This window comes from Chanodichthys erythropterus, chromosome 11 (genome assembly GCF_024489055.1).
Source record: "Chanodichthys erythropterus isolate Z2021 chromosome 11, ASM2448905v1, whole genome shotgun sequence".
NCBI lineage: Eukaryota > Metazoa > Chordata > Actinopteri > Cypriniformes > Xenocyprididae > Chanodichthys > Chanodichthys erythropterus.
The window spans coordinates 22,979,075-22,990,581 of NC_090231.1; the positions used below are offsets into that span (position 1 = coordinate 22,979,075).

At 39.0% G+C, this 11,507-nt stretch overlaps 1 protein-coding gene across 1 annotated transcript; it reads right to left on the bottom strand.

The window, feature by feature from the left end:
* Positions 1–1,567: 1,567 nt before the first annotated feature.
* si:dkey-56m19.5 (protein bangles and beads) lies at positions 1,568–7,803 on the bottom strand. The gene is made up of 2 exons (XM_067402063.1): positions 7,646–7,803; positions 1,568–5,076 (listed from the first exon to the last, which is right to left on the bottom strand). Exon 2 carries the CDS (start codon positions 5,068–5,070, stop codon positions 3,181–3,183), a length of 1,890 nt encoding a protein of 629 aa, XP_067258164.1. The 5' UTR covers positions 5,071–5,076; positions 7,646–7,803; the 3' UTR covers positions 1,568–3,180.
* Positions 7,804–11,507: the final 3,704 nt, after the last annotated feature.

Below are 11,507 nucleotides of genomic sequence, written 5' to 3' on the forward strand. Positions count from 1 at the left end.
TATTTTTTTCTGCACAACAATAATTGAATCTTAGATGACGGAATAAGTGCAATTCACCTTTATTCCACAAGGTGGAAATGTCTGATACACAATGCTGAAGTGACAACTCATTTAGACAGAAAACGAAATAAGAAAAACATGAAATGGCTCAGCGATTTACTGCAGAGCAAGTACTGAACGCAATCAAATATGACTGTAACTGTTACTGGATTGATCAGGTGAAGCTGTTAGCATTCTAAATTTTGATTTTGAAGATGTTGAAAATAATATAGTTTTGAGAATACATTTGAGATCACGAATGGGCTCATATTCGTGACCTCAAACATAAAACTATCCCATTATTTGCTGAATGTACTGGCAAATGAGCTCTGACGAGGACAGTGATGATGGCATAAAACATCTGCTCAAACCGAGCCCTTTCAAGCTCCAAAAGGTAATAAAATACTATTTATTTTATTCTTCTGTAATTGTTACTCTAATATCAGAGGAGTTTTACATTATCGCGACAGGTAGAGATCCTTCCGTGTTAGATATAGATCCGGGTCGATAAAGACCCGAATATGTAAGAATGATTGGCGAAACAGTCATGCATTTAAGGGTTAAAAATTACAAGTTAAAAAATTTATAAAAATAAAAAATGAAAAAGCATGGATGAATCGTTCACAATAAGATCAATAAAATGCATTTAGAAAATAGAGTGAATATCTATTTCATGCCGACTTTAAATATTTTTAAGTGACATAATACTTTTAATGCATTCGCCAGATATGGCTTTAATTTATACCAAGGAAGAGGAATTTATATTATGGGGAGTGAAAGTGAAAGATCAAATGTCCTCGTGTGTCAGGAACAGGAAAGCACGTAGAGTTTTGTGCCAAGGAACCAGTATAGAACACATAGTGCTGGTGTCTCCAAGCACTGCAGCTGCGGCTGCACAACTATGCACTGTGTAGAGAGCCTTTAAATCAAGATGCAGGGCCTCTCATCTGTTGTGCATGAAAGCTAAGGAAAAGAGAGGGGGAATAAGGGAGGAAGGGAGCGAGAGAGAGAGAGCGAAAGTTTAAGGAAGGAAGGAACCGTGCTCCCCAAGCACAGTAAGATGGGACGAGGAAACTGGACACCTTGTATAGAAAATTCCTCACACTGGACCTCTCCTCTTAAATCTGCAAACCAGAGATTTCTTTTTGGTGACAAACAGCGGTTTGTGTAAAAGCACTTTATAAGAACCCTAAGAACTTACAGTGCAAGATATTATAGCATTTTTTCACTTACAACAAAAAACTTTAATGAATAGTTCATGCTCAACTAAATAATAAATAGCATTTTCTTCTTTAAATAATAAATCTCATTTCACAAATGTTAAACAGAGAATAAGTGACTGTGACTCTAAAAAACACTGAAGCCAGTGAGTTCATTCACCCATCCCACCCCCACCCCCACCCCCCACAGCTTTAGAGAACATTCCTTTCATAAATCTGTATGCCTGTGTGTGTGTGTGTGTGTGTGTTTTTTTTTTTTTTTTTTTTTTTAGAAACCTGAGAATTCGTGCTTGGTATGTGGAGGAGCTCATTATGGTGCCTGCGGAGGGCACTTGGGAACCTTCAGATATTTCCAGCATCTTCTCTAGCAAAGCCTTTCTCATGCTTCTCCTCTATTGCTAATAGACACACACAGTGGTACAAACATACCTTGCAATCAGTTCTGTGCATTAGCACTTAAGTGCAAAAGCCTCTTTTCATTTAGATAGTAGGTGAGAATAACACGTTCACAGTACTTGTTTTTTTAGTTTTTTTTTTTTTTTTTTAGTTTATTGAGCTCTTCATGTTCTATGTTCTTAATTTGTTCATGCATTTTGCTTTTTATGTAGAGGCTGTTAATTGTGTGTATGTGTACATGTAAAAATGTCTGAAGGTATTATCTTGTTTGTCATGGCCACTCTCTCCCTTTCTACACTGTCAGAGCTCCTCCTTTCAAGAAGAGACCTTTCTCAGTCCTGTACCCCCCAGAGCAACATCACCCTCTTGTTTCCTAAAACCTCTTTCCTCCTGTGAAGAATGAAAATACATTCCCCTGTTTTACCACAACCTGTTTGCTGAGTTAAGCCTCTGAACAGACATGCATTCATGGACATGTTCCATGTTACTCAAAACAACACGTGTCTGAGTCCCAACCCCATAGAACAAATTTACAAAGTCATTGACTCTTGGGACATTGTCGAAATGGTGACCTGCCAGTCAGATCTCTACTATCACACAAAATGGAGGAAAACAGGCCTTGAACGTAACTACTGCAGCTGTCTGCAGTACACTACTCTTCTATTAATTCAGAGCCAACACTGCACATGCTGAGCACATGCTATTGAAACAAAATGGGTTTGATCTACGCATTGCATCATACATTTATTTGAAATACTCTTTTAAGTATTACAGGTTCCACCCATTCAGCACAACATTCACAAAAGTGCAAAAAAGAAAAGGAAGAAAAAAAAAAACATTTTTAAGGTATAACAGATTGTTTTATTTTCTAAGCCAAGCCATTAAGTTAAAATGAACATTACCCACTGATTCTCCCAACATGAAAATTTCAAAATGCTTCATCCTCAAATCTCTGTATTAAATGGTGACAGAAATGGGGTCTAAATTAGATTATATACTATTAAATGCTAATCCAATAAACCATTTCATTATGCATCAGGCTCACACACAAAGGATGATTCTGTTCATTCAATTCATTTTTACCATTGTTACTGTCCAGCATTTCCATACTGCCATCTTGTTTTTAAATTTTATTTTCTGTTCATATGTAATCATCATCTCCCTGGCTTACATATTCAACCAGGCCTGCAAGCTCACCCTCTTCGATGACAGCAGGACACCGGCCACAAAGACTTCAAAGACCATCAGCTCTCTCTCTCTCTCTCTCTCTCTCTTTCTCTCCCTCCCATTTTCTTTTAGGCTTTGACCCTCACTGTTTCATTCTTTTTTTTGTTTCTCGCACTCTTAGCTGTTGGGTGGTTGTATTTCTTTTTGGTTAACCAGAAATTCCTTTGCCTGAGAGAACACAACAGGCATTTTTCACATTTATTTTCAGAAAGCCTGTGTTGTCAGACGATTGTTTCATTTGTTTGTTTGCATCAATATGGGATTCACATTTAAGGTTTGTTTCTCAGATTAAATCGACTCACTGTGGCACCTCTACCATGTCGCCAATCGGAGATGGAACCTGAATGTCAGCAGCCAAACTCAAGTCCTTTTTCATTTCACAGTCACTCAGCTCTTGAGGAGGTTCTTTGTCCTTCACCCCATTTACACATGCCTCAACTGGGGACTCAAGGACATCCGAAGGAGCTATGTCTGGTGCCTGCTCATGGCATTCCCCATTTACCTTAGGGGGAGCTGACACAGATTCCTCTGCTGAGCCAGCACTTTCACAGTCTCCATTATTCAGCTTCTCATCTGTGACAGTCGGGGCAGGTTCCTCAAGGCAGAGATCATTGGTTGAGGTTGATTCTAAGATGACAATAGTGGGAATGGACTCCTCTGCAATATTTTGCTCTGCCGTAGGTTCAGGTTGTATTGGCTCTGAGGGTGGCTCAGGATTTGCTTCTGTTAGTGTGACCTCAGGAGGTGCAGCAGTTTCAGATTTAGGCTCTGTGACTGGTGTGGGTTCTTCTGGGGAAGGCACAGCCATCTCATCCTCTGCCGCACTCAATGCCTCAGAAACAGGTTCTGGCACTGGGGTAGACTCGGCGACTGGCTCTGGAGCTGCTGCCTCAGTGACAGTCTCTGGTTCTGGCGTGACCTCTGTGGTTTCTGTAATTTTTTCAGACAATTCACTGGTATTTGCAACCTCCTCAACCACCTTCTCTACTACCTCCTCTGTGACAGGTTCCACTGGCAAAGCTGCAAGTTGATGCGATGATACAGGCTCCTCTGGCACAGGTGCAGAATCCTCAGGTGCAGCTGCAGGTGGCTCGGCCACAACTGCTGGTTTCTCAGATAGTATTATAGGTTCCTCTGCCACTGGTGCCGCTGACTCAGCCTCAAGTTCTTCATGTTTAGCTGGAGGTTCCTCTTTCACTGGTGTCTTCGGGGCAGCAGCTGGTTCTTCTGTTGCAGCCAAAGGTTTCTCTGTCACTGCTGCCTCTGGTACAGCAGCCAGCTCCTGGAGTGTAGCTGCAGATTCCTCTGATTCTGGTGCAGTTTCTGGTTCCTCAGGTGCAGCTGCAGTTTCTTTTGTCACTGGTTGCTCTGGTGCAGCTGTAGGTTCCTCAGCTGCTGGTTTCTTAGGTGCAGCTGAAGACTCCTCAGCTGCTGATGCTTTTGGTGCAGCTTCAGGTTCCTCAGCTGCTGGTTCCTTAGGTGCAGCTGAAGACTCCTCAGCTGCTGATGCTTTTGGTGCAGCTTTAGGTTCCTCAGCTGCTGGTTCCTTAGGTGCAGCTGAAGACTCCTTAGCTGCTGATGCTTCTGGTGCAGCTTCAGGTTCCTCAGCTGCTGGTTCCTTAGGTGCTGATACCTCTGGCACAGTTGTTGGTGTCTCTACTGCAGCTACTGAACCCTCTGGTGCAGCTGCTGATGTCTCTGGTGTGGCTGCTGATGTCTCTACTGCGGCTGCTGATACCTCTGCTGCTGGTACCTCCTGTGTAGCAGCTGTTGTCTCTACTGCTGTTGCCTCAGATGCAGATGCTGGTACCTCTGTTGCTTGTGACTCTGGCACAGCTGTAGGCTTTACAGCTGCTGGTTCCTCAGGTGCACTTGCGGGTTCTTTAGGTGCAGCAGTAGATGCCTCTGTTGTAGCCACTTGTTTTTCTGGCGCAGCATCATCCTTCTTCACCTCTGCTTGTGCTGTTGAAGGAGATGCAGTCTTCTCATCTGGTGCTTCAGACTCCACCACTGCTGCTGCTGCTGCACTTACTGCAGCAGCCTCCTGTGGTGCAGCCACTGCCTCAGTCACAGGGGTCTCTGCCTTCTTCTCAGCTGGTTCAACTGCTGCCACAGAACTCTCCTCTTTCTTCTCTTTAGGGTCACTTACATCATATCCCTTCTTCCGTTTGCTTATCTTGCCTCCCATTATGATCTGTGGGAGCAGAAGAACATCATATGTAAGCTATAAACCTCACTGCATTTTAATATATTTATACATTTGTCAAATGCTTTTATCCAAAGCAATATACATTATCATTACTATTCAAAAAAACATTCTTAAAGTGTTAAGGCAGCATGTGATGATTGTATATATTGGGGTAGAATTATTTCGAATAGAAGCACTTTTAACTTCTGAATTCTTAGAAAGCTCGCCACCAAACCTACTGCTGATTTAAAACCAACAGGTCAGTGTATTTTATTATGTCTTCATTTTTAATTCTATGAATCTGTATACAGTTTTACTACAATAAATAAAAAAACATAAAAAATTAATTAACTTCTTTTGGCATATTTCATGTCTGGTTTGGTTAGTAAAGCCGCTTGGTTTGGGGAGGTAAGAAGATAAGATTTAGGGGAAAGGCTGATTATAGATAACATGAACTGAATCACATTTGGCCACATTTGTCAATGCTACTGATGCTACATAATTCATTCTTTTGAAAATCCAAAGAAAGGTTTCATTACACAACAGTATTCTTTTATGGTAACTGCCAGGGAATCTAATTAAATTGTAGCAAGTTGATATGTTTTAATTAGGGCTGTCAAGCGAATAAAACGTTTAATCTAGGCTAATTAATTACATTATATTGCAATTTAATCACACATAAAATTTGGCTGAGAAATTACCCCCAAAAGATTATTTAAAGTTGTTATTGTGTTAAAAGAGAAAAGCAAAAAGTTTCTTTAGAAAGAATTATTTTATTTGATTTAACATAAAAATTATTACACATAAACGTTTAGGTTACAACGGTCATGATTTTTCTTTTAGAAGCTGCATCTGAATTAGTATATAGACATAGGGGCCAATAATACTTTTTATTTGCCGTTTATTTACACGACAACAGCGTTTTGGGGGCCTAAAAAATTCTAACTTTTAAAAATGGGTTTCAAAGTGCATGTTTTTGAAAATATCATTAATGTCCCCCTGTAAACTAAAAAAATCGAATGTGTATGCATGTTATGTGTTCAGTCGGCGCATAGTTTTTATTTAAAAAGTGACATCACCAACTACTAGCCTGAGGGTGAGTAAATGTAAATAATTTTCATTTTTTGGAAAACTATCCCCAAAATATGAAGTTATTTTTTTTTTTAATGAAATTATACTCTAAATTAAAAACAAAATCTGCCCGTAGGTGGTGGTAAATGTCTAAATGAGTAAGTTATTAAGTCATTCATTCGATTTGTTCAAATGGCTGATTCATTCAAGAATGAAGTAGGTGTGTTTGACTTGAAGCAGTGCTGCGCAGACCGATTGGTGTATGATGTCAAAATCCCGCGAGATCAATTAGAGAGCAGACGGCTCTGGGCGGGGCGGGTGCGTTAAATTATTTTAACACGTTATTTTTCCATAACAAATTAATTAAAATACGCGTTAAATCGACAGCACTTAAATATATATGGAGTTGCTTTCACATATATGCGGAATTATGAAAGTGTGCAAGGGATATGGCACTAATTGCAACCTTTTAAAAACCTGCAGTTATTGCAACTCAGCCGCAGCATGGTGGGGTTACAATAGGAGCTGTCCATAGTACTGCACTGGGGCAAACAAAGACCGGATACGCAGTGATACCCCAGTCCAATCTGCAAATGAGTCCAACCACTGAGATGTGCTGCCAATGTCAGCTCTCACTAAAGACAGTTTTTATTACAGCCTCTTACAGAGCTCTGTGCCAATAGGCTATGCTTCACAGCCTCCATTATGCCAGCAAATCTAGCTTGATGAAGTTATTCATTAATATGATGTAAGGAAATCTCCTTAATGACGGTCTGAAAGTTATGTCCTTGAAGACGTGGAGAAATACCGGGAGCAAGAATGTCAAACCAAGCCTATCCCATGGCTGCGGGTTAACAATGTGCAATGATCAGTGCTAAAAATGAAACACATAACTATCATATAGCCTGTATATATATATATATATATATATATATATATATATATATATATATAACCCCCCCACCCCCACCCCATTAACGCACATTAACGCTTCCTATTTCCTTAAAACAATGCTTTCCATAGAAATACGAAATAGAAGGGATCGAAATACAAGGGGTTAAACTGCGTAAGAGCTACCTGTAACTCACAGCTCCATTTAAAAAATAAAAATAAATAAAATTCAAGCTTTCATATCTTACTTTTATTCAGGCTACTTTAACTCATACTCAGTAATATACATTTGAGACCAGCCACAAAATCCCATTATTATATTAAGCTCAGAAAGATTAAATGTGACATTTATAAAGTGACATTCAGACATTCTATTTCTAGAAATATTTTTTTTTTAAAATTACGTTCAGTTAATTAATAATCCAAATATGGGATGCTTTGTTGTACATTTTTAGTTTTCATGAGTGACATATGAAAATAACGAGAACAAAGAACGGCTCGTGCAGTCTGCGTTCAGCTAGAATCTCCAGCTCCAATAAAACGCTTTGTTTGGTAAGTGATTTTCCCCCGTTATTTAAACAGACTATAAAATCGCGACAAACATTTTACTAACCTGTTTCTCTGATTCTGTTGAACTCTGCGCGAAAGAGTGCGTTGAATGTACTTTCTTTTCTCCTGTAGAAGTGAATGTGATTCAGTCAGAGCCAGTCCTACTCTCTCTCTCAGGTCCAATCTGCGACTGGGCGTTTTTTCTTCTTTCACCCCTCCTGTTAAACCCACGGTTTGTGAGACATCTGTCGTTATCACAGCCTCTCCTGCCCACTGCCCACAATCCATATACCCTCCCTCTCCTCCTCCCTTCCCTTCCCCCTCACGTTGGGTGCATATTTTACTAGATTAGATGGGCTTTATAATGGGTTTTGGGAATAATGCCCCCTTTTCTTTCACTTTTTGAAGTGATCACTATAGCAACCGTATTCCTTTGACTTGAAGTTGGTGGGTTTGCCTTTTTTTCCCACCTGCCTGTTTGGTTTTAGCACACATTTCTCTCTTTCTCTCTCTCTCTCTCTCTATGTGTGTGTGTGTAAAGATGGGGTAACAGCAATTCTCCACCCCCATGGCTGAAGGAGAGGAGAATGAAGTGAATTGTAAGCAGGACCTTCAAATTCAGTTGCACAGTGTTGTTTTAACAGTGATCCACAGGCTAATCCTGTCCTAAGCACTTATTCTGTTAAAGGAAGAAAAACTAAAAGACATTTCAGTTGTTCTTATCTCGACAACTCTGAATTAATCAAATTCTGTGCGCGTCTGTAAACCACCAGTATATTGTTTCTGATTGACATTTTGTGTCACAAGGTAGAGAAGTCAAGAAATGTGTCATGAGGTCATTCCTAATATTACACTCTTGTGTAATTTGGCTGCTTGGTGTTAATAGTACAGGCAGAGGTGCAATGAAATTCTACTAGGCCCGTTCATATGTACTCTAGAAATATGTAAATAAAATGAAAGATACATACAAACTCTTCTTCTTCACCTTTTATAATAGGCTTCAGACTCAACAACCATCGATCGTTCTAAATGATGCTCTAAAATGAGAACATTTTCTTATGTGCCCTCCAACCACCATATGTTGAATATGTTTAAAAAGACATCTAAATATGAGACAGAAATCACAGTAAAGTTGTATTAAACACTGTAAGTGATATTTAACCTTACAATAAACTCAGAATCTTTGAGAAGCAATGAATTAGACATAATCAGAATGCAAAAACAGAAAAATAAAAGGTAAAGGATGGTCTGTGTCAATAATTATTATGTATATATAGTTTTTTTTTTTTCTTTTTCATCCCAGGCTCTTGATTAAATCACACCGAGGAGAGGAATGAACCAGTGCCACCCTTTCATCGCTGCTAGACACATGGAATGCGATGAAACATAGCCGTGAGAAACTAGTTTCCTCTCTCCAGTTCTGCGAGTTTTACAGCACAGCTTGCATTTTTTTGAACTGGGTTAAATGTCAAGATTAGAAATCATACAGTCTAACACAGGATTTTACTGTCAGATACTTAAAATATGAGCTTGTGGTGTCGAGCGAAAAGTGTAAATACATGTTTTGTTTCTTGCCAGCTTAAATTTTCTACATTCATGTCTAAAAACTGCACAATGTTTTGATTTCGGTCAGCTGCTGGTAATTTGTTAAAATGCCCAGCTATTCCAGGCAGAGAGTTCAAGGTTACAGAGTTCTCAGACTCTTTGAAATGCTGAGAGGTTTATGATCTGTGAGCTTTATGCCCCATAGAATGTTTGGCAAGCGTATCATATGTGATTAATCATACATCTCATGTCTAATAAACAACAACAATCATGTTTGCTCAGGAGCTTTCTTTTCGGGGGAAAAAAGAAGACAGCAGCCTCTAGTGTTTGAAGAATGATGGTGCATCAGGGGTAATGTTCAGATCTCAAAACCTGTGAACAAGAGGATGCGAATATTGATGAAAGACAGAATTACAGGAATAACATTTAAAAATGATACTTCTTTTTTTGTGCATGAATTCAAGTGGAACCCTTATGAAAGCTAGATAAAAAAAGCTGAATCTTGAAGTTTAAAATAAGACTCACTATAGTTATTATCAGGGTTATTATAGTTAACTATATAGACAATAACAACTAATAATAAAAATGACAAAAGCACAAAACAAAAGGCATATAATTATTCATTAAAATGTGATGTTTACAATTGAGGGTTTACTCCTCGTGTCAATAAAAGAACATGTTTTCTTGGCAGCAGGGTGTTAATGGCTAAAGAATAAAAGGAAGAAGGTCAGGTTACAGGCCTCTATATGAGTCAGGGTTTTGGCATGCTTATTCTCCCAGGAGACCCCAGTCTTACCCCTCCACTCATGCCAGTAAAGCACAGTTTCAGTTTGCCCGGCCATATGGAGCAGCCTAAGGGAATCGCCTCTAGATATAATTGTGGCAGTGCCTCAGCTGTCATCCCTTCACCCCAACACTTCATTTGGGCCTGAATGATGTGGATCACAATATCCTCATTACCTCAGCACCTATGTACACATATCCATTAGTTAAGGTCTTTATTTTCTATTCTTTCCATATTAGCCTATTTTGCCAGCTTCTTTTTGTATGTTTATATATCTGTTTAACATGGTCAGTTTGATCATTTCTTTAATGGTGTGATGCTCACCTTTTATGTTTAAGTAGCCTATCTACTAATGTCACTTTTGTCTTGAGACACTTAAAAAGAAACATGAAGTCTGTTATAACTGAATTTCTCTGTCTATAAATTAACCTAATGACTCAGTGGGTATGGAAAGTATTACATTTTTCACTCTTTGTTATATTGCAGCCATTTGCTAAAATCATTTAAGTCCATTTTTTTCCCTCATTAATGTATACACAGCACCGATGGAGGTGAGATTGACTCTTAATTTTCTGTTAAATGATAAGTCTAAGCTCACGTTGTCATGTGATCTTTCCACCGGCAGATGTCGTCGCTGCGTCGAAACTTTTCCAGCCACGAAAAAAAACTTAACCTAAAACTCAGTTCTTACAGTAGACTACATAAGGAAAACGTGTTTTATTTGATAAAGAACAAAATGATTTACAAAGGGTAAAACAAAACAAAATATTAAAATCTGCATAAAATAACATGAACAAGTTTGTGACCTCTAAAGAGATTACAGATTAAAACTATTTGTTGTATGTAAGTACTCCACATTCTTTGAAGACAGGTCCAAAATGACTTGGGTTAGGGATATATCGTACTACATTACTACAACTAGTAGCAAGTCTGTATATTCTATAATACAATTTGCATTTGATACATAAATAATTCTGATTCAGGCGGGTTCGCAAACCGTCGTCGTCTCATATGCCGTTCAGTTTCCTCTCCTTACATCCAGAATCAGATCTTCACCATGGAAAAGCAAACCACACAACTGGCCTCAGATCAGCGTGCGAATCACATCAACGCGCGCGGCAAAGTCTGAAATGACATCATTCAAGCCAACGCGGATAGTGCTGCCTTTTCAAATGCCTGATCATAATTATAAACATCAGGGCAAAAAGTAGTTTACGATTCATGTGTTCTGCATACTATTTTAAACAAGCGAAGTAAAACGTATGAGTTGTGAGGAACCATTCAGTGACATTTCTTGCTCTTCATTCCGGTTTTGTTAAGTTGTGTGTCTGTTTTTATCTTTCTAAGAGCACTGTGCGATAATTTATAACTCTTACTACGGTGAAGTCGTTCTTCATGAATATTAATTTAGTCACACTGCCTTTGCTTTGGAACCATGTTTGGAACCTGTCATGTGCCTAATTAATATTCATACACCCACTTACTAACGTCTGATTTAACTGGGAGAACGACACGGTACGTAATTAATATTCATGAGATAGTCCTTCGCCGTAGTAGGATAGGTAATTCTTGAAGCATCTCATGTGAGGTCCTCAGG

Bases quoted from the DNA above. Each gene is read 5' to 3' on its own strand.
- si:dkey-56m19.5 (XM_067402063.1), bottom strand. From the start codon at position 5,070: ATGGGAGGCAAGATAAGCAAACGGAAGAAGGGATATGATGTAAGTGAC.